Source organism: Nesoenas mayeri (assembly GCF_963082525.1).
Source record: "Nesoenas mayeri genome assembly, chromosome: 16".
NCBI lineage: Eukaryota > Metazoa > Chordata > Aves > Columbiformes > Columbidae > Nesoenas > Nesoenas mayeri.
This window is the reverse complement of record NC_137562.1, coordinates 16,024,848-16,051,791: the sequence shown is the minus strand read 5'-3', so window position 1 is coordinate 16,051,791 and position 26,944 is coordinate 16,024,848. Positions and strand designations below refer to the sequence as shown.

General features: G+C 50.3%; 1 protein-coding gene across 1 annotated transcript in view; it reads right to left on the bottom strand.

Annotated features, from left to right (window-relative positions):
- Window positions 1-26,944, bottom strand: part of PREX1 (phosphatidylinositol-3,4,5-trisphosphate dependent Rac exchange factor 1) — a gene marked incomplete at both ends in the record, with an annotated part of 113,193 nt that overhangs the window by 53,969 nt on the left and 32,280 nt on the right. Inside the window, 4 exons of the mRNA XM_080354510.1 lie at window positions 3,184-3,285; window positions 5,529-5,633; window positions 9,601-9,723; window positions 13,182-13,253. Of these exons, the coding sequence (XP_080210636.1) occupies window positions 3,184-3,285; window positions 5,529-5,633; window positions 9,601-9,723; window positions 13,182-13,253 (402 nt within the window). The remainder of the gene's footprint in view (window positions 1-3,183; window positions 3,286-5,528; window positions 5,634-9,600; window positions 9,724-13,181; window positions 13,254-26,944) is intronic.

The following is a 26,944-nucleotide window of genomic DNA, read 5'->3' as shown; positions in this document are numbered from 1 at the left end:
CCGGGTGGCACCACGTTCAGGGTCCAAGCGCTGCGTTCAGGTCCCGGGTGGCACCACGTTCAGGGTCCAAGTGCTCCCTTCGGGTCCCGGCTGGCGCCGCGTTCGGTCCCGGGTGCGCCTCCCTCTCGGCTTTTCCTTTCAAGAGGATTCTGAACCTGATCACCCAGCTCTTTGCAGCCAGGGTTTTCTTTCCCTCCCAAGGCCGGCGAGTTGTCCTTCATGTGAAGCAATACATGGTCACTGCCATAAACCCTCCGCGGAGCTGTGTGCGTTGTGAGATCTTTCTGGAGGATCAGAAAGGATCAGATGTGCTTTCTGGCTGGAGCCTGAGCAATTCCTCAGGAGAACAGACATAACCAAGAGCCACGTGTGTGAGGCGCTGGCCGTCGCAGCCCGGTGCACACCTCGTCCTGCGCATTCCCGCGTGCTGGGCGGAAGGGGACACGGGCTGCTCCTAATCCCACCCAGCAGTGTGATTAACTCATGACCACCACTCCCCTAGGGTTTTCTTCTTGCTGACATAGATGCTCTTTATGAAGGGAAAAGGGCTATTTTTGTTCAGAGCTGGCTTACGCAACAGCTGCTTCTCCTCTGGAGCAGTGCAGTTCACACTCATTAACAGCCACACAGTCACGGTGGGTGAGACAGAGCGGCCTCAGTCCAGCCGCTCAGCTGGAAGGTCTCGCACACTGCAGACACCGGGGCCCCGAGCTGCTCGCAGCGCCTGGTCTCAAGGTCTGTGCATCTGTTCGCCTCTTTCCTTCTTACCGGCCCACAACGCCCACCACAGCGAGCACCGGCCGGTCCTTCCAGCCCAGCCCAGCTGCTTTCTAATAATTAAGCTCATTGCTACAAATATTCAGAACACCCATATCCCCCAATAGACTTCAAATCATTTGCTGAAGCTTGAGCAAGAAAAAGAAGTGGGAGTCACACTAGGGAGGTTTTGGACTGTGGGTAAAAGTGATTTACTAACCAACAAATTCTGTGCTAATTTCCTGCGTGCTATCTGGAGCAGACAAAAGCTGGGTCAAGGAAATAAAGATATGAATATCATTACTTCTCTATTTGCACAAAGATTATGACACACCATGGCCAGGTTTGAGTCCCATCCTTCAAACCATGGATATAAGGCTTGCAAACTAGACAGATGTCCATGAAAACAACTCAAACCAGTTCAGAACAGCAGCAGCGCAGCCCAAACCTGTTCAGAGTCGGCCGCGTCAGAGCTGCACTGTGCACGGAAATGGAAACTACAACAAAACCCGAAATTTACCGTTCACCAATTTCAATCGCTGTTCTGCTCCATCGTTTGTCAGTTCAAAACCCCAAACACGTTCATCAGAGGATGAGAAAACAGAGGATCACCAGTTGCAGGATGCCATACTTTATATTGGAAATTACTGTTCATATATGCTTAGAGAATAGCTGCACTTGGAGATATTCCGGTATTGTATTCCTAATTAAGTAACTCAAATCAACTCCGTGCTAGGTCCTATTACTCTGAAGAAAATACTCACATATGGTATTAATAAAAAACAGTTACAGTATTTAAATGTGTTCCCTGCCCTACTGTTCAGGTTGACTTTCAAACACAGGCGAGCCTGACTAACTTGTGCTCATGGTACCTTCATCAAACCTAACTACTTGCTATACTAAATACTCATGCTATAGTAAAGTCATATCAAAGTCATCAGAAACCCTGAGTGTTCACAAACTTTTGCTCAGAACAAAGTAAAAGAGGAAAGTCGCACAGCTCTGGTCTATGGCTTTTCTGATCAGAACACAGCAGTGTCTGTTTGCCCTGGGAATGAGATAAGATCCAATCCCCATGGACACCAAACAGCTATTTCAGGAGCAGTAACTGCAGCTCAGCAGCAAAGGGAGAGAAAACACTTTATTTGAGGGTTGTGCTATTTTTAAATCTATTTTTTTAGCTGTTTGCAGAGCTGTGTTCCCCTGCCCAGCAGAACAGGAGCAGCCTGTGTTAGCCCTGGGCTGTCCTCGTGTCTGCCGCTCTGGTCATTTCATGCTACCAAGTACCAAACAAATCGTGAATGGGATACAATTTATTCACTACGAATTCACTGCCTTAGTGAACCAGCATCAACACCACTTTGTAACCATCACCGGTATTTGCTGAGCTGAACGATCCCTGGTAATGGCACCATCCACCCACTGAGCCAGATTTGCTGCCTGGCCGAAATGAAACCCCCTCAGCTTTCAACAATTTTAAATGGAACAACAGATGGGTACTGAGCTAACCAGCTTGTACCTACGGAAACCTTCATTCCCACTGGACGTACGGACACAGCACTGCAACGGCCCCGCAGGACACACGGCTGAGCCACGCGGTCAGCCTGCGACCAGCTCGCCACACAATTCTTTCTCTCTTTCACAACTCTTTCCAAATACGAGGCCATTTCTTCTTATACTTGTTATCAATGGTTTTTCTTTTAGCAAATGTACCGTCACTGAGTGGGCACGAGCGTGACAGCGCCGGCAGACGGCTGCAGACGCAGAGCAGGCACGAGGGCCAGCTCTGCAGAAACCGCTTGCTCCTTCTCCCTCTCCTTGTCCCGCCAGGCAAGTGACCCAGCCCTGACTGCAGGGAGGAGAGGCACATCAGCTCTTTTTAGGTCTGCTGTTCTTTAGTTCCTACAGCAATACTGGCAAGGGGGCCAATTAGTGCCGATTGCAGTAGTCATTTCTGAACGACACACGTCCACTGGGGACTCATCTGAGACAACCAAACAGTTTTCAAACAAGCTGACAAACAGCTGTCAGATGATACAGGATTTTGATCATTACTGACCTGAACACACTCCGACCAGAGAGCTCATGATGAAAGCTGTATCCCATTTAGAGTCCTCAGGGCGCTGATACAATTCTATCTGAACGCAGCTTTTCAGGAAGTGGCTAAAATAGCCCTGAGAAGCCTTAGTAAACTACTGGAGAGAACTGAAGTCGGACGGCACTAGGCAGTGCGTTGCCCTGCCAGCGCTACACGGCCCAGCGGCTGCCGGCACCAGCCAGCGCTCCCACCGCGCCCACCCAGCAGTTCCCCTCCGAGGATCCGGCTCCCGGGAGCACAAAGCAGGGAGGTCAAAGTCAGGGCTAAAAAACTGCAGAATCACTCCAAGAATAGAGCAATGATCTGGAGAAATACTTTCTTTAGTTTACCTTAAGCAGAAGAGGATATTTGCAAATCCTCTGAATTGGAGTCAGCAGATAACCCTCCAGCGGAATGTCTGTCGTCTTTCTGCCTCCCAACAGCATGCAACCCTGTAAGCAAAAAAGGGAACAAGTGTTACCTCAGACACAAAGCATTCAGAAACTCTTCGACATTCTTTTGTATTCCTATAACACATATTATGGCCAGAAAGCACTTTGCCACACCTAAGACACAGGAAATGGGGCCATTCACCACTGTAACGCAGCCACCCTGCCCGCAAAGCTCTTCATTCATCAAAACTGCGGGTAACAGTGGCTGTTGCAGAGGTATCTCCCCAGAGCAATACTGCACAGCTCGCGGCTCTAACAATGGCCTAACAGTACAATGACAATCACACACCATTAAATAACCCAGCCCACCCGCACAACTGATCCGACCACTGGTCTTCATCCACTGTGCAAAGATCGCGCTGTTGGTCCAGAATACCCCTGAAGGCTAAAATGAACTCTAATTAGTAATCACATCATTAACTGCAGTCCTGTCCTTACGTCTGAAAGAAATCAAAGTGGACTTGAAATAAATGAGTCCCCTGCATCACATCCACCAATTCTCCGGTGAAACGCTGTGTGTAAGCACAGCTGGACACACGGCCAGACACACGGCCGATTTAAGGAAAGCAGGTTTCATTAATTCTGACGCTCATTTAAAAAAAAAACCAAACTTCAGCATTAATTTTGAGGACTCAGATGGACTTCAAATCTATTTCAGATAAACTAAGTCTACACTCCTACGTTCGATCATGAATCTGGACAACGTGGCCCCAGAAATCAGCCCAGTCGCAAACCTGTCCTGCCAAGAGACGAGACGGTTTAAATTCAGTTCAGCCCAGACGCGCTTGCTTTGGGCACCACTGATACCGTTCTCCCCTGTGAAACGTGTGCGGCGCCTCAGACACACTGAAATCCAGTGGGGTTTTGGCTGCAGTTCAACAATCCTCCTCTTCACGGAATGTTCATAGACATCATACCTAAATCTCATTAGTCCTAACTGGTATTTTTACAGACAATCATCTGTAAAATAACCCTTCCCCAGCCTGCTCTAGATCTGTGGCGCTGGCTACCAGCTCACAACGCTCACTGTCCAACTTTCCAAGTCTCGAGTGATTCAGTCCTTCCCATCTCTTCTTCCAGCCCTCTCTGGCACTGGGCTCAACACTGCCCTTAACACTTACTGAATTTTCAAACACATTCCCACATTCTGTATTTCAGCAGCTGTGAGGGCGCAATCGGGCCAAATCTACCCTCACAAGCACGGCTTTGTACCCGAACCCAAACCCAGCTCTCCCTGCACGGCGGCACCGCAGCGCTGGCTCGGGGGGCACCGCAGCGCTGGCTCGGGGGGCACCGCAGCGCTGGCTCGGGGGGCACCGCAGCGCTGGCTTCGGGGGGCACCGCAGCGCTGGCTTCGGGGGGCAGCGCGAGGCCCTGCTTGCGACAAGCACTTCTGAAGAAGTTTCCCTTTGCTGTACCACCTGAAGAGCGAGCAGACCTCTGGCAGAAAGGACACAAGAGAAGCACGTCCTCTGCAAACTGACAGGCTTCCTTTTACCTCACAGCGTTTACTGAAAGCAAGCTGATGTGCTGGACCAGACTCTCACCCACCTGCCAACCCCATTCCAAATGCCATGCATCCATGGCCCCGAAAACAAGACACCCAAAAGCAAGCAGAACTGAGGTAAAGGCTGCCAGGGGAAACATATAAGGAAAAAAGCAATACTAAGACATGGTGGGCAGAAGGCACCGTGTGCAGCTGTTTCTGCCCCAGCACAGCCTCTGCAGAGGCATTTCAACGCACTGTGCCGCAGTCCCTAAACACGGACCCGAAAACGTCACAGGGAGCTGGGGCATTTTTGATACAAGGTGCAACAACGCAGTCAAAACAATTCACCCAGGCTACATTTCTGGCCCACAACCGGACTCGTGGGGAAAGGGGGTCAGAAGCATGCCATGCTTTTCTGGTGGGCTGGTGAACTCGCCAGAGAATTGAGCAGGGAGTCAGATCCACCGGGAAGCAGTCACGGCCCTGCGGCTGACGTCTTACCGCAGTCTTTACTCAGACTTTCTGTTGTTTCTTAAAAGCAAGAAACACTTCCCTATTTCCACTGGAATTACTCACACCAGAGCTGTGCTTAGTTCTGAAGGCACCAGTGATTTCAATCCCCATCCGAACGGAGCGCTGCATACCTGCAATGGGCAACGTCTGCAAGATGCCCAGCGTTCCTGAGATACCGAAGAGTTCTGAGCGCAGTGCAAAGTCAGATCATCAAGTCAAGGGTGCTAGAAAAGGTGCTTACCAGCAGGAATGTTCTCACTGTTGGGATCTTGTTCAGCTCCATCAGCAGTCTGAGTGCTTTCTCGTGATTGCTGCAGTACTCCTCGTACACAAAGAATTTGTCTTTCTGCAAGGAAAAACACAGGAACTTGTTGACTCGGACAAAGCTGGAATGACTGTTTTGCCACAGTCCGATACTGAATTCTTTACAAAGGGGTGTGCACTCAGAGCGGCATTAGGGTTGCAGTTTACATGAAGCGTGTGATACTCCTCTAATGTGAATAACGTATAGAGGTGTTCCACTAATTTCTAACTGACTCTGAAGTCAACATCAGCTTCCTGAGCACAGAGTCCTCCAGAACTCTTCTTCTTAATGTATGACTGAAGTCACGTATCTTTTGCTGCAAGAATGGATTCTGCTATCTCGGGCCTGTGTGTGAGGATGTCCCAGCGGAGCGGCGAGGCGCAGAGAGCCCGGAGCCCGGAGCCCGGAGCCAGAGCTGACGCCGGAGCTGCGCTGACCCTCCGCAGGACGAACAACGGGGCTGCGAAGAGCCAGGCCCCGGAACAGGTTCCGCGGTCTGGAAGGGAACCCTAACAATGCCGGCTGGAAACCCCCGTCCCCAGGGCTGCGGGGACACCCCAGAGAGCTGCCCGGTCCACTCTGTGTTCTGAAACAGGCATTTCAATGCAACACTGACCACCGGGCCAACTGTCCACAACAGCCTCCCTAAATGGAGGAATTTCATCAAATACACACAAAATAGCCAAGACATTGCAGAAGCTAAAGGAAGGGAAAGATGGCTTCCCAACCAGACTGAGGTACTTACACTGGAACATGAGACACCCGCCAGCACACGCAGTGGAATGAAATGCCTGTTTAATGAACAGGGGTCTGCTGGCAGCCCCGCGTTCTGCTTTACCCATCTCCAGAATCACAGACAGCGCTGCAGCCAGCTTAAATGATTCAGAAGCCAAAACCACCCTGGTTCGGGGTGGCTCCTGTGCCACAGCGCAGTGCGGTGCAGAGGCGCCCAGACACGCCGCTTCGCATATCAAAATAACGGAGATGCAGCAGCGTGGGGCTCTGCCGGGTAACACAGGCCGTGCAGACAAAGCCCTCCCGTCTGCTGTGCTGTTCACATCATTCGTTTTCCATTCAGGATCCTGGCCTGCAAACATTCTGTCTGAACATTTTCACCTCCCTGCAAGCAGGAAGACAATTTTGGGGGGTTCTGACTGGACTCATGGGGCTCTCCAGAGCGCTGGAGCCTCCTGTGCCAGCTGGAGACACCGGCAGCACCCGGCTACTGCCAAGACGGCCACAGGGACCCCAACTAAACTGCTGCCAGCTGAAGGGGTTAATTAACAGGGATCCGTGGGAACACAGCTGCACGCTCTGCCCATTCCCTTCACTACTGTCAGATGGAAAAGAAATGGTGTTAATATTGGTTTAGGAGGATTTAGCATTCTGGGCAGATGGATGTACGCACTCGGAGACCGAAAATGCTCTGGGCTTTGCTTTACCACTGATGCGACAGAATTTTTCTCTCCTCCTTGCACTTCCAAGGAAGAACTGAGAATAAATAGATGTGTGTCCAAACAAAACAACAATGGTACAAAACAAAGACCATGGTGTAAAGAGCTGGAATGCAGATGGTGGAGACTTTTATCCTTTATCTACAGCTGTTCCTATTAGTACTGGAGTTTAATACTGGGAAGCTGAAAAGAAACAAAAGCTTCTGACCACCAGATGCAGGAAAAGGCAGGACTGGCTCCACAGCACAATAGGAAAGAGGCTATTGAGAACACAGGATTGTTTTAAATCATAAAAACTGGCGAGTTACAGAGTGAGAAGACAGATACACGAGTTTGTGCTGCGCTTCCCCCTCCCAGCCACGCTCGGCTCCCGGGACGCACACAAGCAGCGCGCCTGCAACTAAAAATAGTCACATTAACACAGCAGCATCCGCTGCCCCAGCGCACACGTCAGCGCTCGGGCTCCCCACTGAGCCCGGAGCGCCCGCACTTTGGGACGTTACACACCGACCACGACAAAACCCCTCTGCAGCGCTCGAGTCGGTGCAATAACGCCACGCACCCGAGTGCTCTCACCGAGCCTCCTCGCATGCACCAGACCCACAAATATGAGAACTATGCTTTAAATTACCCGGTGTCTGGAGTGTTTAATTTCCTCTCTGGGTGACACGCAGTCCCGGGCTCTCCCATCCCTTGGTGAGGAAATTATCAGTTACATAATTACAGATGTTAGCCCAGGAATTCTGAACCTGCAGTTACTCTACACTGAAGTGCAATTATGGTCAGAGATGTGAACACATAAAAATGGCACCTTCTTACTCAGCAAATCTACTGCATACACAGCTAGACCTGATTTTGGTGACAAAAGCAAGTCTATAGCGTCCTAAGTTCGGTTAGAAAATCTTGAACCAATAGTTTATTCTGCAAATACACCAGGGCTGAATCTGGTAAATGGCAGGATGTTAATATTTCTGGTTATTCGGTGCCACTCTGAAACACAGTAGATGATCTGACAGCACTACTCAAAAGCCATTTAATTTTGATACCTTTGCTAACGAATATTAATACATTACTACAGCGCATCTTGTTTGTAGGCAATGATTCTAATAGGTATTCAAGGCTTAACTAAGTCCAGCATTATGCTTTCCAGCAGCTGACAGTCAGTCCTCAGATTTGGTGCAATTCTTGGCCATGGTCTCAATACAACACTTTCCGACGTTATTTCAATAATTGTCACAGCATAAATGAAAATGAAACACGAGGGGGCTGGGGGTGTTGGTAAAGCTCTGTGAGTAATGAATGGCTGCGTAATTGCTGTCCACTCCAACCTGATGAACTGTGAAAGCATGAATTTTGATTATGAAAGCATAATAGGACGTATTTTGATAGGAAGTTGGCCTGTGGCTTAATGCAGTTAATAAGAATTTGAAGAAATGGCTGCTATGTACATGCTTTCTAATTTTTCTGTATCTCAGGGGGGCTGCTCCAAGTGAAAAAATGCACAACTTCAAATCACTACAGATGTAAATTAGGTAACTTTGCATATAAATTAGTGCAGCTTGTAACTAGGTGTATAATAACTGATCTTGCATATACAGTGTGCTCTGTATACACAGCAGTCAGTGGATGGCACGCATCCATGACTGAAAACCAGGCCAAGTTCAAGACAAAACAAACACCTACCACAGGAAGAGTTTCACAGTGCAAGGAACAAGTTCCAAAGAGAGAAGCAAGGGCAGGATCGTGAACTGCAACTGCAGCACCCTGCCCACGGTCCGTGTTCCCGGCCCCGCAGCGGCGACGGGTCGGCACGCCTGGTCCCGCGGGCTGCAGCGGGAGAGCCGCACAGGACCCGCGCAGCCTCGGGCACCGAGCAAACCAACGTTCTAAACAGCCCGGACCCGGCACGGTGCACCTGTACCACACAACTCCCCCACACTTTGTATCCGGCATTCTTGAGCTGGCCTTGTGAGTCCAAAACCCAGATTTTATGTACGGTTTAGCTACAGAATGCAGGTACTCATTTACGTCATGGCAAAAGGCTGCAAGGTGTAACTTATGCTGCATCTCAGCAAGATAAGCCACCTCACACTACCCTCCGTCTACTAAAGGATAAATGTGTGCACAGACACTAACTGCCCTAAATGAGGTGTTGCCCTTTGGTTTGCATTTTGATCTTTGAGGGTTTCAATTCTTTTTAATTTAAAATGCACACAAAAAATGTTCATTTCCTCAAAACTGTGCTGCTTTTTGGAATCAAAGTGGACAAATTCTTGGCAATCAAAGGTGATCGGCTGCGTGAGAAAATATGGAAAAAATAATCAATGGGAAAAATGAAGAGTTTCTAAAAATACCTGGTTGTTCAGGCAGTGTGATGTGGATTCCATTGTTCTAGCCTCATTCACAAGGTTTTTCCCACCCTACCTACGACTTCCCTACGAGACACACATTGTCGCAGTATCGCCACGAGCCCTGGAGATTGGGGCTGGCTGGGAGACGCGGGAGCCCGTGGCAGGAAACTGCGTGTTCAGATAGCGTCAGGTCATTGTACTTACAAACTTCAAGAAAACATTTCCCAGTTCATGCTGAGACTGCGGTTCTGGTTGTAAACAAAACTCCAGGGCAGCCAGGAACTCCTTGTGAACACCAAGAATGTCTTCAATGTTCGAAAATAAGATCTGAAATATAAAGAGAAAACCATCGCTAGCTGTTAATACATCTGAGAGTGTTTTGCTGAAGTCGTAGCACCAAAAGATTGTGACTCTGGACTTGCTGTGATAGGATTTAAACCATGGGCAGGGACTCACAGAATGAATTACTCTGCACTGCCCTCTTCCTGGCCCCACACCGAAATGTTCATTGCTACTGCAGCACCTGCTGTAAATGAAGGTTATCCTGCCAGATACCTGCGCATGGTGAACCTGAGCAACCTCTTCCGAGTCTAGAGAAGATTCTGTGAGACCAACTAGGTGAATGGAATCACAAGGACCAAACCCACTCTGCAGGAGACAGAAGCAGGACGGAATTTGTCTTTCCTTCTTGTGACACCTCCTTCACCTCCCAAAGCGCGTCACCGCAACACGAAGCTTGTCAGCCTCACACAGTGGAATTCATGCACCAGATGTCACACTGTTCAGCCTGTGACCGGTGACGCGACAGTGACTTAGAAAAGCAATAATCTGCAAATTAAGTCTAATCATTAAAGACAGGAATGATACTTCAGTTCCTGGTTTAAAACCGGTTTCTCTCTGGTTCTGTAGGGGCAGACAAGGTTGGGAGTTCAAGGACCCTTCCTCTCCGCATGTACCCAGTGCAACCCATACCCTCTGCTATCAAACTCCTGCTGCACCTCCCCTGTCCTTGCCCCCTCAGTCCAGACGGCAGGTACAGCAGTGTGCTCACCACTACTGCACACGGCTGCCTCACAGCCCCGGCTAGCTCTGGATACACTAAAACACTCCACTGCGCTGCATCTGCTCCGATGGCTCTGGACCAAACTAAAGGGCAGAAAGCTCGGCCTGCTGGATTGCTCCCAGAAGAGTTCCCGTGCATGCGAGGGCTCTGTCGCACGCTGCAACGATGTGATGACACGGCAGCCTCCGTCTGCACGGCTTTGCCAGAAGCTGTGCCAAAAGGAGATTAACCAGGAGGAGGAAAACATCTGTCGGGGATGATTTTACCCTTCGGGCAGTCTTCAGGGGGTGCTTTTTGATCCAAGGAATATCTGTGTAATCTAATGAATTCTGCGGTGGTCAGTAGAGCTCTGCTTGCAGCACAATTTGCAGATAAGGAGAGTCACTGGCAATCAAAGCAGCAGAGAGACTCTAACTGCATATGTTTCTATATCTAATATACAGTTGCCATTTATAAGCCTCATGCAAGGACTTATGTCTGGCGGCTTGTGTACACCCTCAACTCGTACTGCCTTCAGTCTACCGTATCAGTAAAACAGCATCAGTGCCCTGCTGTGGATGGAACATAATTTTAACATATCAATCGAGTTATTCCCACACGAGGCAGCAAATAAACTAGACACATTTGTAAGGAGGTTGCTGCAGCTGCTAGTCACTGCGGTGCTCGCAGAGCCCGCGCCTGGCGCAGGACTCCGTGCAGTGGATAGATAGATAGAGTGGCCAAAGATCACTGAGATCTCCAGCGCTCAGTGCCAGCAAAAAACCTGCAAAAACAATAGTGGGAGCAATAACTCAAATTATCCTAAAAAGCATTTTCTCCTTTTGCTCAGAGGAGAGTGACCGCCAGAATAACCTGTATTTTCCTCTAGACACGTCTGCTGCATGAAGGAGGAGCGGAAAAGACAGGCTGCTCCTTACACAAGTTGCCAAACAACGTACACGGTCCCCGCCAGCGCCCCTGCTGCTGCCAGCCAGCGCGCAGCCCGCGGGTGAGCAAGACACCAGAGTACCGGACAGCCCAACGCCACCTGGCTTGTCCTGCCTCTGCCTGCCAGGAGGAGAAACAAGGAGGGAAGAATGAACAAATATCTTTCAACTGCCAGACAGATAATGAAATTATTTAGGGAAGAGGAGGAAAGGGGACAGGAGGGGGAGAAAATATCGCTTCTGATCAGGAAAACTGTGCCTTTGTGACTCTTTCACCAGCACTAGGCATAGGCCCTTTATTACTGAAGAGAAGCTCAGTAACTGAGAGCTGGATACTGCTATAATAAGTGAGGTCTCACAGTGGCCTCAAAAAGACCCCCCAGGCACTTCAAGAATAGCACAAAAATGAAGTGGTGCCTCCCCAGAGGACTCCGATGAAACTTCAAATACAAATACATTCAAATCAGCAGAGAAAATTCAGAGTCTTCTCCACGGCCTTTACGGGCACTGCGTCCAATTATGTGGCAGCCACAGTTATTATTCATTTTGATGATATATGAATAATGATAGAATAATAACTTTCATCCACATCTGTGGCTGTTCATCGCATTAGCAAGGGGCTGGTTAAGAGTATTTCCCATGCAGAGATTACCTTTTGCACACGAGATCTACTGTCACTGATCACTGGTCTAGTTTTCGTTCAGCCCCCCAGACTTCCTTCGGACGGTGAGTCTCTGGGAAGCCGGGGCTTCCGAACCTGGAGCCAGCGGGCGGCCGAGCCCCCGCGCTGCCGCGGCACTGCTGGCGCCAGCCACCCATCCCGCGGCACTGCCGCTCCGCAGGGCCAACAGCGAACGGGCCGGGCCCGCCTGCCCCAGCAACACCGGCGTGCGCACGGGACGCACGCCCACCGCAGCCGGGACGGCACCGCTCACTGCCGGGCCCGCAAACGGCAACTTACTGGGTGTTTGGGAGCTACAGGATCAAATACAGGCCCAAGAAGTTAAGACTCTAAAGGCAAACAAACTGCACCTGGCCCCACTGATCATCAGGTTTCACCTGCACATGTGTACAGAGAGGGTTTGGGTTTCACATGCACATGTGTACAATGAGAGTTTGTAAGACAGAATACCGAAGGAAAGTGTTGCTTGTGTTGATAAAAATAACCAATGACAAGTCCTCCTGTGACCACAGGCACTAGAGAAAGAAGCACCTCACCTATGTTCTTTATCCTGTATCGCTTTCCAGTGCAAAATTCATTCAGGAACCTCCTTATGCAAGGGTCTCCCAATACTTAGTCCTCCCATAAGAACCCATATTCCTTCCCACTAGAACACAAAGGAACATTCCTGCCTCCTTCTCAGAAGCTCTATCCGTTTCAGATCTGCAGAAGACAGTAGGTGCCAAGTGGCCAACTGAATACTGTCAAACAAATGGACACGGGCTGTGCCTGCCCTGCCTTTCCTCCCAAACACACCGAAACGAAGAGGCCTCTCTGTCCTCTACCCACCATTCCACAAATCTTGCCAACAGTTCGTACCTCTGACAACACCACACTTTGTCAAACTCTACTGAAAAGAGCTGCTGGGGTGACAAACTGCTGGAAGGTGACGGCTACAGGAACGGGCTGACAGACGGACAGATAAACTGTCAACACGAGCCCCCGTCCCTAGGGAACCAGTGTAATAATAAGCATCAATATGACATGAGGATATTTGACATTCATATCCCTGGATCTATCCTTTCATTACATATCATTTTCCCTACCAAGAAAATGAGGAAGATGGAAGAATTACCTTAACATTCTCCTCTGTTATGTACTTCTCAGCTTTGTCCACAGCATTCTGGCGGATCCGATGGAGAAATGCCTGCGGACATGAAAAAGATTATGTTCAAATGGCTGATACAGTTTGATTTCACTCTTTTGTATCCTCTAGGTTCCCATTAACACAGCTGCTGACCTTTAATACTCAGAGAATGCAAACACTCACCAAATCACCGCCCAGCTCCGGCTCGGGGTTACACTCAGGGTAACACACACGACATTTCCTACAATGCTGTTGGTTTTGCCTGCCATAAATGTCTTCGCTCTGCTGAAACTTCCAGACTTACTTATCTGTTACTACCAAGAGAGCACGGTGAGGGGCTGTTTGTTTGTTCTGAGAAGGTTTTCCCTCTCCCTGTTGCCTTGTGGAGGCAGCATGTCTGATGTACATCAAGACGTATGTCCGCAAAAAGGACTGCAAAGAGTGACAAAAGGCCATTCCCGCTGCGGGGGCCGCGGCGTGTCAGAGCTACGCGCCCTATGGGCAAGTTCAGCAGGCTCGGGGAGGGAAGCAGAAGTCGCTAGGCAGCACTGGAGACACATTATTCTGTTAGCCATACTTCATTTGGTTAAAACCAGCCAAAAGAGTGCTGGAACTTTTCACCTAGGCCAGGTTTTCCCTTCCCTCAGCTCTGCACGACTTCAGCTTTAACAGGCAAATCAATAAAAAGCTCTGAGCCAGATCCAAATGGACAGTGATCCAAATATCAGTCTTCAAAGCATAATTCTGGCTACTGGAAGTCAGGACCTACTTGCGCTTGCACTTGACATACCCACGACGTATTTGTTCCCGGGGAACGAGTCTAGCAAAGCACACTGCATGGGATTTCCGCCTCAAGTCTCCGCTGATTAGCAACCCTTGGGCAAAGGGCACTTCTGAGCCGAGCGCGGGGAGTCTCCCCGTCCACGGCACCAGCACCGAGCTGCGGGAAGGCAGTGGGACCGGCCCGCGCAGGACAGAGCCCCCTCCCCGCTCCCGGCGAGCGGCTTCTGCCCCACACAGCGCCTGAGCCCCGGGGGGCGCTGCGGACAAGGGACACGGACCTTCCTTACCCACCTGAGACAGAGAGGGGAAAGGGGGTCATTTCTTTGTATTTACTGCACAAAGCAGCTTTGTTAGAGCTTGATAATAAAAGGCTTTTAACAGTGGGGCTGTTCTGCGCAATGCCCGTGTCAGCTGACGCACACTCAGCTTTCTCTTTCTCCTTTTGCCTCCTGGGACTGGCAGCGGCTCACAACCGATAGGATGCAATGTCCCCGAACCAAACGCGGAGCTATGGGCTGGCCGCGCCGCTGCTGTTCGCTTGGAAGACAGTGAACACGTCTCCTGTCTGACCCCCAGCACTAAAAGGGGCACATGTCTGTGTCCGCTCAGCCACGGCTCTGCCGCTTGTCAGCCTTTCACAGGGTAGGCTCCAACGAAAAAGAGATTAACAAATCCATTTGGAGTTATTAATTAATCTACAAAATTAGCAGCTCCACTGGCGACTAATAGTTACCTGCATATTAGTCCCAGTACAGCGGGTCTAATAATAGAAAGCTGATACACAGAAGTGCAAATCACATTAGCCATTATGGGCCAGTCAATAAAAAAGCAGAGCCTGTGTTAATCTAAAAACCAGCTTTTCTGTGACGCTTGTCTGAGAAGATCATTAAATGTGAGCGGGAGAAAGGAGAGAGAGAAATCAAACAGAAAATAAGAACAGCACAGAAGCAAGGAGGGGGCAGAAGGAGGAGACAGGAGGGCCAGAGGCAGGCAGCCTGGCAGATAGTTTGTCAGATCTGCATCTCTGATTTGACTTGATGTGCATGAACAGCAGGCTCTGCAGTCAAAATAAAACTAGACAGCCACAAGAGATTCTGGTCTCAGAAAAGTAGTATCCACTTTCCAAAACGGAACCCTACCCAAAATATCAGAACTAAGTGGATGCAGAACTGCTTGGTCCCCAGTCCTCAATATCTTCTCATGTGCAAACAGAATCCTTTGCAGCACGGTCATTCAAATTAAAAAGCACGGTGAACACAAGCTGTTAAACAGCAGCTCATGGAGAATGTCGCATGCCCTGTTCACATGACACCACCGCTTTCCTTCCAAACTGCTTTTAGCTTGGAAAAAACAGCCTCTGCTCCAACCTCTTCACAAGTCAGTATGAACTAGAAGAGTCTAGTCCTTGGTACTTTCCATGAGGAGCTTTCAGGGGCCTCTCAGTATAACCCCCTCACCTGCAACACTTCCATCTCTGCACAAATGCATTCACTATTGCCGAGGCGCTGCGGGAGCAGGGGGGTCGGAGGGGTCCGCTTTCTGGGGAGCTCTTGAGACAACACTCCCGGGGCTCGGGGACTCGGAGTGTCGCTCTCAGGACACAGCAGGATGATCTCGATCCCCCCTGCACCGCGGCCAAAGCAGAACTGTGCTGTGCTGTTTGCTTCCTGCACCCACCACCAGGGATTCGGGGAAGGAATACTGAAACAACAGCCACATCACGGGTCCAGACAGAAACAGGGCACAGCACAACACGGGCAAAACACGGAAAAAACAGGCCGATACATTTTCATTCTCCTGATAAAGGTCTGTGAAGGTCTCATCTTTCATGCCTACGTGCTGATCACTAGGAAAGCAGCCCACAGAGGATTTGTTTTTGTTCAAAATTCTGCTGTTGCATCAACATCACATATTTGTGCACTGTGACTCGCTGCCCCAGAGCCCTGCAGCTCTAGAGCCCTGCAGTGCCCCAGCCCTGCAGCTCCAGAGCCCTGCAGCCCTAGAGCCCTGCAGCTCCAGAGCCCTGCAGCCCTAGAGCACTGCAGCGCCCCAGCCCCACAGCTCCCCAGCCCCGCAGCTCCAGAGGCTGCTGCTCATGTCATGCACAAACACCCTTTAGAGTTCGCCTCAGGGCAGCTGCCCTGCAGCGTCCAAGCAAACCTCTGACAAATCAGTGAGCAGAGTGAAGTGCTTCCCTTCTGCACCATGGCATGTTGGGTAAGTTCCTTCCAATAAATACTAACACAAACACACTACGAATTGAGAATATTAGGTATAAAAGTTCATTTCAGTAAATAATACCTTTTAAAGATCCCTTTTTCATTAAGATGTTTTGTTCTTCAGTTCACTATCCTTCCAACGACTGTTGCAACAAAACCTTTTGCCACGAAGTGTCTTTGCTGCAGCTTTGAGCCGCAGAAGCACGAAGCAGGCTCTAAGGGAAGAACCTGCTAATTGTGAGCTCTTCTCATGTGAAACAGGCTGAAGCAACTGGGATTTCTCTCTAACGCTTCTCAAACAGCCCCTGTTGAACTTTGACTTGTAGCTTTAACTTCATTAAGCAAAATTAGCATTTACCGTCTTCTGCATAGTGTATGTGCCATGGCGAATAGCAGGGACGAGGCAGCGCTGGTTCTCGTGCCCATGGCTCAGGCACATACTTCCTCAAATGTTCAGAAATAGCAGGACGTTTCTGCTCGGGCAGCAAGGCAGGCGAACGGCGAAACCCGGAGGGAAACGAAAGGGAGAACAGAAACACATCGGCGATGAGGCGGCTGGCTACCGCAGCCACGAGCAACTTCTGAAAGCACAGCCCTGCGAAACCCGCCTTCTGAACAGGTGACTGCAGTTCCACGGTGCTGCAGAAACAACTGAGGCAGTTCTGTTCCGCTCGCCAGTGACCAGGACTGACTCAGAACAGCTAGGACTGCCAGTGCTAAAACGCATCCATCGCTTTCACTTGTGCAGTCCGTTCCTTACGGCTTCTTGCAAGTGCAGACATTCTGATTCTAAGAGCACGTGTTCACAGTGAAAAATGACGAGGTGACGTGGACAATGAATCTCATCATTTGACCATCACCAGCATCTTCACCTTGCAACTACCGCATAGGGGCTGCACACTGTCTTGGCAATCCAGAGTAAAACCTGTCATAGCGATCTGAACAAGAATTTGCAAGTGCACGTGTTTACTGTCACCTGAACAAGCCTTGGCGCTGACTGCAGCTGTCAGAGCAGCCGCTGCCTCCAGCGCAGGACAAGCAACACACCAAAAATGCCACTGACTTTAGTGAGCAGCCTCCAAGCCCTGTGGGAACACAGCGTCGCTGAAACAGCCTGATGACTTAAAATGAGTGTTTGCTAAGTTTGTGTTTTAAGAGCAGGTGCATCCTTGCCCATGTTACTCAATTGTTAGCTCTGAACCTTGTCATCCTGCCCGTGTTCTTTTGCTTTCTATCCGATATGCAGTTTATAAGCTAAAGCTCTATGCAAATGACAGGAAACATAAATATCCTGTATCCTACATGTGAGCTGCAGTTCTCACCTGCACTGAAGTCCTAAAGACAATGCAATAAGCAATCTCAATGTAACAATGACCGCACAGGGCTGTTTGTGCTGGAGACGGCTGCACGGTACGGACAGACGAGTTCGTCACTGTGGAAACGCAGACAACTGGTGTCCAATCACCTCTCATGGTCCTGGACAAAACCCAGCACACACACGTGGGGCCTGATTCGGGTTTTTCAGCTGTGAAATCTCAGGTAGAATACTGGAAACCAGCAGCAACCCTGATGTCGCTGGCATTACACATGTAAAGTGGAGCAACACTGGAGCAACTCTACTACTTTTAACGAGTTTAGTATTGTACCCCTTAAACCGTAAACTGGCAACCCCATATTCACCCATTGCTCAATTACTGGCTGCTGTATCAATATTGCCACAAAACCACATTTTAAATTACCAGTGTCAGGTGCAGAAAGAAAGAGCGTAAGTGTCAGTGGGTCCATCACAGCGCAATTCCTGCACAGAGTGTTTCCCCTGTGAGGAACATCTTTCTCCAGATCCTCTTAAAACAACAAAGAGCCACAGCTGTGCGGGAGCAACTCTGCAAGAAGTCGCTCAGATCTACGGCCACATTAATTCACCAGCAAACAGCTGAACAGGGACTCGCCTGGTAGGCAGAGGTGTTGAGTAAGAGGAAATAGCACCAGAAATATCTTTTATTGCCCTAATTTCAGGCTTCCTGTGTATCAAATTGGCTTGAAAGCCTCAAAGCCTATTGGTACATATGTATTTTTTGATCTATCCCCTGAAGAGGAACTGAACTACCAGCTAACCAAGATGATTTAAAAAACTAAGTCACGTACACTGCAGAACATCAAATACAACCTGTGCGAGGGGCCGGCAGCCCGAGCTGCCACCGACCAGCACGAGGTCAGAGACTCCACTGAACAGCTCTGGAAACGACACCTCTTCTCTCTTCCAAAGGTTACAGCCTGCACCACGTCAGGCCATGTTGGACATGAGCGAGCTACTTACACTGGTAGCCCGTGCACCACGGCTCTGACTTCACTGTATCTGAATGCAAGATGGAGAACTCTGTCTTCAGAACCGCTGCTCCCACAGCCCTGGGGACAAGGCCGTCCCTGCTACCCGCCCGCCCCCAGCCCACCCTCCTGCCCTGAGCAGGGCTGTCACCCACAACACCCACACTGGACACACCAAGGCAGGGACCTGGGACACCAGTCGCCTCTTCGCACAGAGACCGCGTGAGCACGAGCACAAACGGCAGGCTTCATCTCGGGTGCAGCTGCAAGACCATCGCAAAACAAACACAGGTGTATCACAGCAGAGAGGTGTTTTTATCTGAAGCATGCTTTCAGTGGGTACTTTCTTAATTGTACAGTTGTATAAGCAATAAATACATGTACACATATTGCAAAACCTCCACTGATACTAACAATTTAATAATCAGTAACTAAGCACTGATCACGGCAATTTGAAACTCGCTCCCCACTTCTTAGTCTGACATACGGTGATCTGATAAACACCAACTCAAATATGGAGAAGCATCCAGAAACTCAGCTGTTTACTATTATGGAAGTGTGTGGATGAATAAAATTCTGGAGTAAGTTAACTGGCTTATTTCTTTATATACTACATAAGATAAATAGCCACTACTTATGTAACCTATATGCCTGACTTATTTCCAAAAATCGAGTTGATTTGTCCTTAACCAATCCTGCACTGTAAGGCTCATGCAGTTATGACCACGCTTGGCTTACTCATCTTACATCTGCCTTGCCACTGAGCGTTATACTGTCTATAACGTCGAAGTTAATGAAAAACAGCCGCAAAATACTGGCACTGCACAGCACTGGGATTTTCAGCGGTGCTTGAGGGACCCAGGCATTCCAGTCGCTTTTCATTGCCTTGGGCTCTCTCGACACGAGTTCACCACAAAATGGTTTCTGTGAACAAATCACGGTGGCCAGGATCCACCTCCCGCCCCGGCACCACGCGACGGCCGCCGCGTGCCGGCAGCGACCCGGGCCCCGGCCACGCAGAGCAGGGCAGGCCCCGCCAGGGACGCGCCGCCGCGCGCCGGGGCCCTGGGTGAGAGGAAAGGCTGAACCACCCTCTACAAACGCCTTTCTCTTGCGCCATGAGGGAGCCCGGGTGGGGAGTTCGACCAGACCACCCTCCTGGCCTGCAGCGGCTCCACAGCCTCTGTGCACACAGCTCCAGACAATGAGTGTCACTGAGCCATTTCTAAGAGCACCAGAGGCTGTGACTCTCAGCACGGACGCTATGAGCACAGCAGCGCTGCAGGCTGGCACACACAGAATTAACGTGCACAGACATTCTCGGCACGACAGTATTCTGCGCCTCATCACAAGCGAATTCATCTAGCAGCACTCCTCAGTAAAGCTCCCAAACGGCATTGCCAGCGTACTGACGTTTACACTGGAATTCTGCAACAGCAACAGAAGGTCAGACCAGATTCATTCATGAGCTGACTGATGAAGGGAGGTGAAACCAAAGGGAAGTGAGAGTGACATAAGTTGCAGCGTTTCTCACTGCACAGAGATCCTTTTCTTACGGGGTGCTGCTCTCATTTGAATTACAAAAACCTTCCAGTCAAGTGAAAGAGCGGCGGGGGCTGCAGAGGGGCCCGTGGTCTCCTCCGTCCCACCGCCCTGACCTCTGCCGTCCCCCTCCAACGTTTGCATCCTCGGGCAGGTCAGAACAGCCCGTTTCTTACAGGGCCCAACAAAAGCTACATTTTTCACCTTTGAAACCCTTCAGGACTCATTTCTACTAATTTCTTCATATCTCACATACTTTGTCTCTCCTGACTCCTTTTCATGCTCTCCCTCCTATCCAACACCTTGAATATTCTCATTGTTGTAGATTAAAAACACCAACAAACCTCTTCTGCTTCACAGACCCACAGCTTGAACATGCCCTTCTGTGAGTATCCATCCCTGTATGACTCCAGCCCGTTTTTAATATCAACACAAGGTGTTTGGGTTTTCAAAGGAGCTTAAGAAAGTTATGTGCCTAATTCTCTCAAGCCTCTGGAACACTCCCCTTCATTGGCCTCTTCGTGTCTTTCTCCTCTTCTAAAACCAAAACGCGCGAGTGTGTAAATGCAGAGAACTTCACCAATGTGTGCGTGAGGGGACCCACCTGACAACCTGGCCCTCGGTCTTCCAACTGAGCTTATGGGATTACATGGAATCATAGCATTTCCAAGGTTAGATTAAACCTCTGAGCTAACCCAGGCAGAGCATAATAAACACAACCAAACAAACAACCTCCCCATCACCAAACAGGGAGTTCTGTCTGGTTTCAGATGCACTGGGATTTCACCTCGGAAGAGGCAACATGGTAGGAAATATTTCAACATTTGCTTAAATTTAACCCGTCAGAAAAAGCTATTAGAGTGGGGTTGGGTTTGTTTGGTTTGTTTTTAGAGAAACGCAGTGCATTTACACTTTGCAGCATGGAGAGGACACGCTCCAAGCTCGGCTGTGCGCCTGCGGCACGGCCCCGGCTCCTGCGGCACGGCCCCGGCTCGCGCACAGCTGCGCCCACAACGTCTGCCCCAGGCACTTGCAGCTATTTACACCCAAAAAGAGGAAAAAAGGAAAGAGTGTCTGTCACATATTGTTTTAAAAGAGGAATTAGAAACATTAACCTCACAGGCCCATTTTTAGCACCAGCCCTGAGCGGGAGCAAACAGTTAAGCTGATGAAAATCTGCTTGCTGGAGGTACAGGAGCTGATCTGAGCTGGTTTTCCTAACTGAGCCCAATCTAACAACATCTGCACTGTTCAAAGTGTGCACCAGCTCATGGTGATGGCACACAGTGTCTTCCAGCCATCTTTCCTGTACTGGAAAACAGTAGTAAGCAAAGACTGGACAAAAAGGCAGGAGAAAATCCTCCATTAATTATGAAATACGATGCCAAAATTTGAACAAGACCAGAAATCCCCCTCAGGGCACACAACGTCACTTGGGGCCTGGCTTTTTGTCTTCCCTTTCCCCGGAGCCTCCAGGGAGGCTCGAGCGCCCCGCAGGGCTCCAGCCACCCCACAAACACCCCCGCCGGGCTCACTCGGGTCGAGGCTCCTGTCTAGTTTACACACTCAAAGTGTCCGGGCCAGTCAACAAGCACCATTCTGGGGTGCTTCGCCAGACCCACATTCTTCACTGCAGCCAATACCCAACAGCAACCTGTCCCGTGCCTCCTCACACGCGGAAAATGATGCCGTACTGCCAGGCCACGGAGCTGGGCAAGGCCGCGGCTGCAAACATCACCTGCGTGCTGGCGAGCCAGCCCAAGAGCTGCGTGCACAGCTCCCCCGCACCCACATTTGCTTTGTTGTGACAGACCAAAGACAGGCTCCCTCTCATTGTGGCATTTCTTCCCTGCACATGTGTTCTTGCCGAGCACAATCATATCACACACAGTCCCAAACCCCAGCTTCCTCTGAACCAGTGCGAAGAATTAGACCATTATATTTTAAACATAATGGGAAGTTGAGAGCGCGAAGCTCGCTCGCAGCCCCTGAGCCCAGCAGCTCAGCTTCCCATGGCCTCTGACTCGTCTTGAATGTGTTGGCGCTGCCGGGTACGCACGAGGGGGGACAGGGCTCTCGTAATCAAGGGCTGCATTAAAAGGTCATCTGCACTTGCAGCTATTTAGAACCACGGGTCAAATGTTTCGTGCTGAGTTGGGAGGGTGGTGGTGAAAGTGAGCGAGCAGTTGTGTTTCTGATTTATGTGTATTCTAGAGTAACGCTTAAAAAGTAGCTTTGGTATCAATTTCTCATTCTTTACGGAGGTGCAAATAGATGGGAAAACTTAATTACTAAAATTTTAATTTCACTAGCAGCGGCCTTGTGATCAAACCAGTTTGTTCAAAGTATTCTGATAACTTAAAATGAAAACCAGCTAAAACATGGGTTCCCTTCATCCAAAATCAACCAAGTGACATTGCTGGGAGATGTGAAACACACCTCCGCAATTCAACGTAGGTTTCTGCAACCCGCTCTGCTCGCATCAACGCCACAGGTTTCTCCCTTTCATTGGAAAGAGGATGGTTAAAGCTGCTTAGGGACCTGTCACCAGGACAGTCCGCCGAGAACTGAACGGCTGTTTGTAATGCAGGCACTTCAGACCTGCAGACCTGGAGCTGGCCCTGGACACGGCTTTGCCACCACCCGCATGGAGCCACAGGAACTCCCCTGCTAAGAACAGGACATGGACCGCACGGCCGCGTGCTGGCGCAGCGACGGCGGCTCAGCAGGGCTCCCGGGCTGCCGGCTTCTCTCCTCAAACACCTGCCCCTCAGCTGCCTTTTCATTAGACACTGGATAGCAGCACCTACAGTCAGCCAAGAAATGCACACAAGGCGCTCCCTTTGGGGCCGATCCCTTTGGGGCCGATCCCCCATCCCTGGGGCAGATCCCTTTGGGGCCGATCCCCCATCCCTGGGGCAGATCCCTTTGGGGCTGATCCCCCATTCTTTGGCAGCTCCCAGCCCATTGTCCGGCCCCTCGGAGCCCTCAGCGCTGCCCCCCACTGACCCATCACTACCAGAACAAGAACAAACCCCAGACACGCCGCCGCAGCCCAGAGCACACAGGTTAGTTCACACCTCACCCACCGCGCTCACACGCTGCATCAGCTCAGCCTTTGCAGAGTCGCAGCCGCGCCTGTGAACCCAGCCGATCGGCAGCCTGCGCTCACACACCCCAGCGCTTTTATCTGTCGTAAAACATTTAGAGTGGAAAAATGCCCCAGAATTTAATAGAAGCAACAGTCTCAGATTGCCAATGACTTTTGGTGCATCTATTCAGATGCTCGGAATTCTCTACATAAATAAAGCTAGACTTTCAAGTTCTGCCAATTATATAAATGCCTGTTTTAACTCAGTTTTGTATTAAAACATTAACCAATTTTACTTACACAAAATAAAGTGTGAGGCCCTGGACTGTAAACAGGCTCCATTTGTGGATATATTTTCACACAGTCACTTTGCCTAAATAGCTGCCAGTTCAGAGAGAAAACACATCCCGCTTGCACAGCTGAGCGCAACTGCACAAGCCAGCTTCGAGGCAAAACACCAATAAAACTGCATTTGGACATCTGACTATTGAAGTGATGGGCATTCCAACAGAAAACACAATAAATACAAAAGCTTTTTAGGTGTAACTGTTTACAAATAATATCCTGAAAGCTTACAGAGGAAAAGTCTCTTTCAGCGGGTTTGTTACAGCCTTCTTGTACACCGAGGATCCCAAGAAAACAATCTGGGATACTCCATCAACTATCACCTAAATACAGGATCCTTTATTATATCCTTTTTGTTTTCATTTGAGCCACGTACCCAGTTAAGGAACTGTGTTTAAACGCACGACAGACAGTGAATAAAGCAGAAACAGGAGCAAAATGGGGCTGCAGCTCCCGCTCCTCGCCCCCAGCCAGGCCCAGCTCCCTGCTCCCCGTGGCCCGGGAATCGCTCCCGTCTGGCCTGCAAAGCGCCCGTTTGCTGTTCCGATGCGCTGACACTGCCAGCTGCCCTGTGGCTCTCTCCAGTCTCAGTAGAGGATCGCCTAGAGATAGATGTAGAGATAGAAACAAGGGTGTGATTGCAGAGGCAATCGCATCAACCAAGCCCCAGTTCCTGGCTGCACACCCCCGTCCTCTGCCCTGTACCAACGCTGCTGCTCACGCTGAGCGAACTCACACAGCAAAGCACACACCTGCCGACTCCCACACGGCCGCCTTCCTGCTGGAACGCCGCAGTGCCCGCTCACCCCAGCGCTCAACTCACACACGTGTGCACGGCAGGCACAATAAGAGCTGTTCAACTCACACACGTGTGCACAGCAGGCACAATAAGAGCTGTTCAACTCACACACGTGTGCACGGCAGGCACAAACGAGAATGTTCAACTCACACACGCGTGCACGGCAGGCACAATAAGAGCTGTTCAACTCACACACGTGTGCACGGCAGGCACAAACGAGAATGTTCAACTCACACACGTGTGCACGGCAGGCACAAACAAGAGCTGCCGGAGCTGCAGCGCCCACAGCTCTCGTTGCGCTGTCTAAAGCTCACTCTGCAGAGCACCAACCTTCCGCTAGAGCACAGAGAGCTACACAAGCTCAGCTGGGGAGACAGTGAGGACGAGGCTGTAATGCTTGGTCTAAACTGGAGTTTAAATTTACATCCTGTCTTTGAAGCCTGGTACAGCCCAGCAGAGCAGGACCATTGACCATTGTGCACGCATGAAGACCAAAGCAACAGGAGAACTTGCTACGCTAATGTTCTATTCTGTACACTTTGGGACTATAAGGTACATAGCAGAGGCTTACAGGTTGCACTGTAACATCCTGTGGCTAACACCCTGCTGGCGTGTGTGCCACAATGTGAGTAAGCAGCACGGGTCGATAATCAGGGAGGGGGAGGACACACAGTTTTTCTTGAAAATTTTCCAAAGCAAAGACGTGGCTTCAGTGTCAAGCCTTCTCCATCCATCCATCCATCCATCCCTCCACTCAAGTACAGAATACTGCTTTCATCGCAACACCACGGCTCTTCTGTTACAATAGCAGCCCACTCATCCTTACACTAAAACAAGTAACAGGCAGTTCAGCAGTGCTGAGGCTACAAACAAAACATGCTACCTGCCTCTCAGCAAGCTAAGGACCTTCCCTGTACTTAATAAACTTGCCCATTTTATTTTATACAGAGATATCCCTCCCATTTTCCCTGTTGTAGGGTTTTTGGTCTGTTTCTGCTTTGCTGTTGTTTGGCGGTGGGTTTTTTAGTTAGTTAGTTTTGTCGGTGGGTTTCTCCAAAGAGTGCGCCACCAGGCTGCTCCGTTCTGGGACGTGTCTGCACAGAGCGGTGGCAGAGCCACCAGCCCAGCGCCTGCGCCTCCTGCTTCCCAGGGGAGCACGGGAGAGACCTGGAGACACAGCTCAGGTCTTGCCAGCACTGAGGGACTGGGTTGGGTCATGATCAGCAGCAGCCAGAACCAGGGCCCCCTTCTTGCTCTCCCCATGTACAAGGACACACAGCCGCAAGCCTCGCGTGGCGCTGGAGCAGCTCGCTCTGGTTCTGTTCGGGAAGCCAGTGCAGACACAAACTCCCACCACTCTGTAAAAGGTTCGCACTGGTGCAGCTTTGTGTCTGTTCAGCCACGGCCTCGGTGTGCCCAAAGGCACAACTGCTGCATGTCTCGGGAGGAATATTCCCCGCTAGTCTCCCAGATAGGAAGCAAAGTGAGACATAGCAAAAAAATCCTCACGGCACTTAGCTGAACCTTGTAGAACCAACACACAGCTCTGACAACAGCGTTCCCGACAACACGCAAACAGGCGTGCCCAAGAGCAGCGGCCGCTCCTGCTGCCAGTCACCCACTGAAGACAGCGCAGGCGATACAAAACACCCCTGCAAAACACCGAGAAACCACAGCAGGAAGTAATAAGCATAGGATGTCACAAGAAGTCTTCATATTGATTTTACTTATTCTTTAATTCCTCTCCAAAAGAACTAAAAGCTCCTTCAGGGCCATGCTCCTTCCTCACAGCTGGAAGCACATCACCACTATAGCCAGGTGTCTGCACACGATTTGATTCCGATGCTTGCTGTCTTTCCAGTTTTGATAGAAAATATGGTCTGTCACGCTGTGAGCGCCTCTAGGTTTGAGTGGAACGTGCCAGCCAGCACTGCAATCCCTTTGAATATTCCTGCCAAGGTGGCTGGTTCTTCTGCTTTCCCACCGCCAGCCCAGCAGCAGCGTCCTTGAGGCCACGCAAGCCCCTCCATGCGGCACTGCTGCCCCCTGCCCCACGCAGCACTGCTGCCACCTGCCCCATGCGGAACCGCTGCCGCCTGCCCCGTGCGGCACTGCTCCTGCCTGCCCCGTGCGGCACCGCTGCCGCCTGCCCAATCCTTTCCCAGCGGCTCCTGCAACCCAAACCTTGGCTGGCTTCGCTCACCGCTCTGGAAAGCAACATAAGGCAAGATGTGATTACCCACAAAAGTCTCAATGCTGTTTCTTGTGTTATGACTTCTACCAACTGGAGCAGAAAACAGGAAAATCAATGCATTTTATTACTGCTTGCTAGATATAGAAACTGTACAGAGCCTCCTTATTTATTAAAGACTACTGTAAAGCTATGTATGGGCAGCCAGTTTCAAAGGCCAGTGCAGGTGGACTGGTTGCATGTGGGCATCTTCAGCAAGGTGTCACCAAAATACATACTATTTGTCAGCCTGAAAAGCTGCCTCGGTCAGAGGGAAGGACACATTAAGGGTCGTTATCCATTCGGATGCACAGGCTGAGGCACCACAGAGGACGAGTTACTCTATCCTCACCGTCCCTATTGCCGCTCATGTGGTTGCTCTTCCTTCCTTGGTACCATGTAACAGAGGATCAGTCT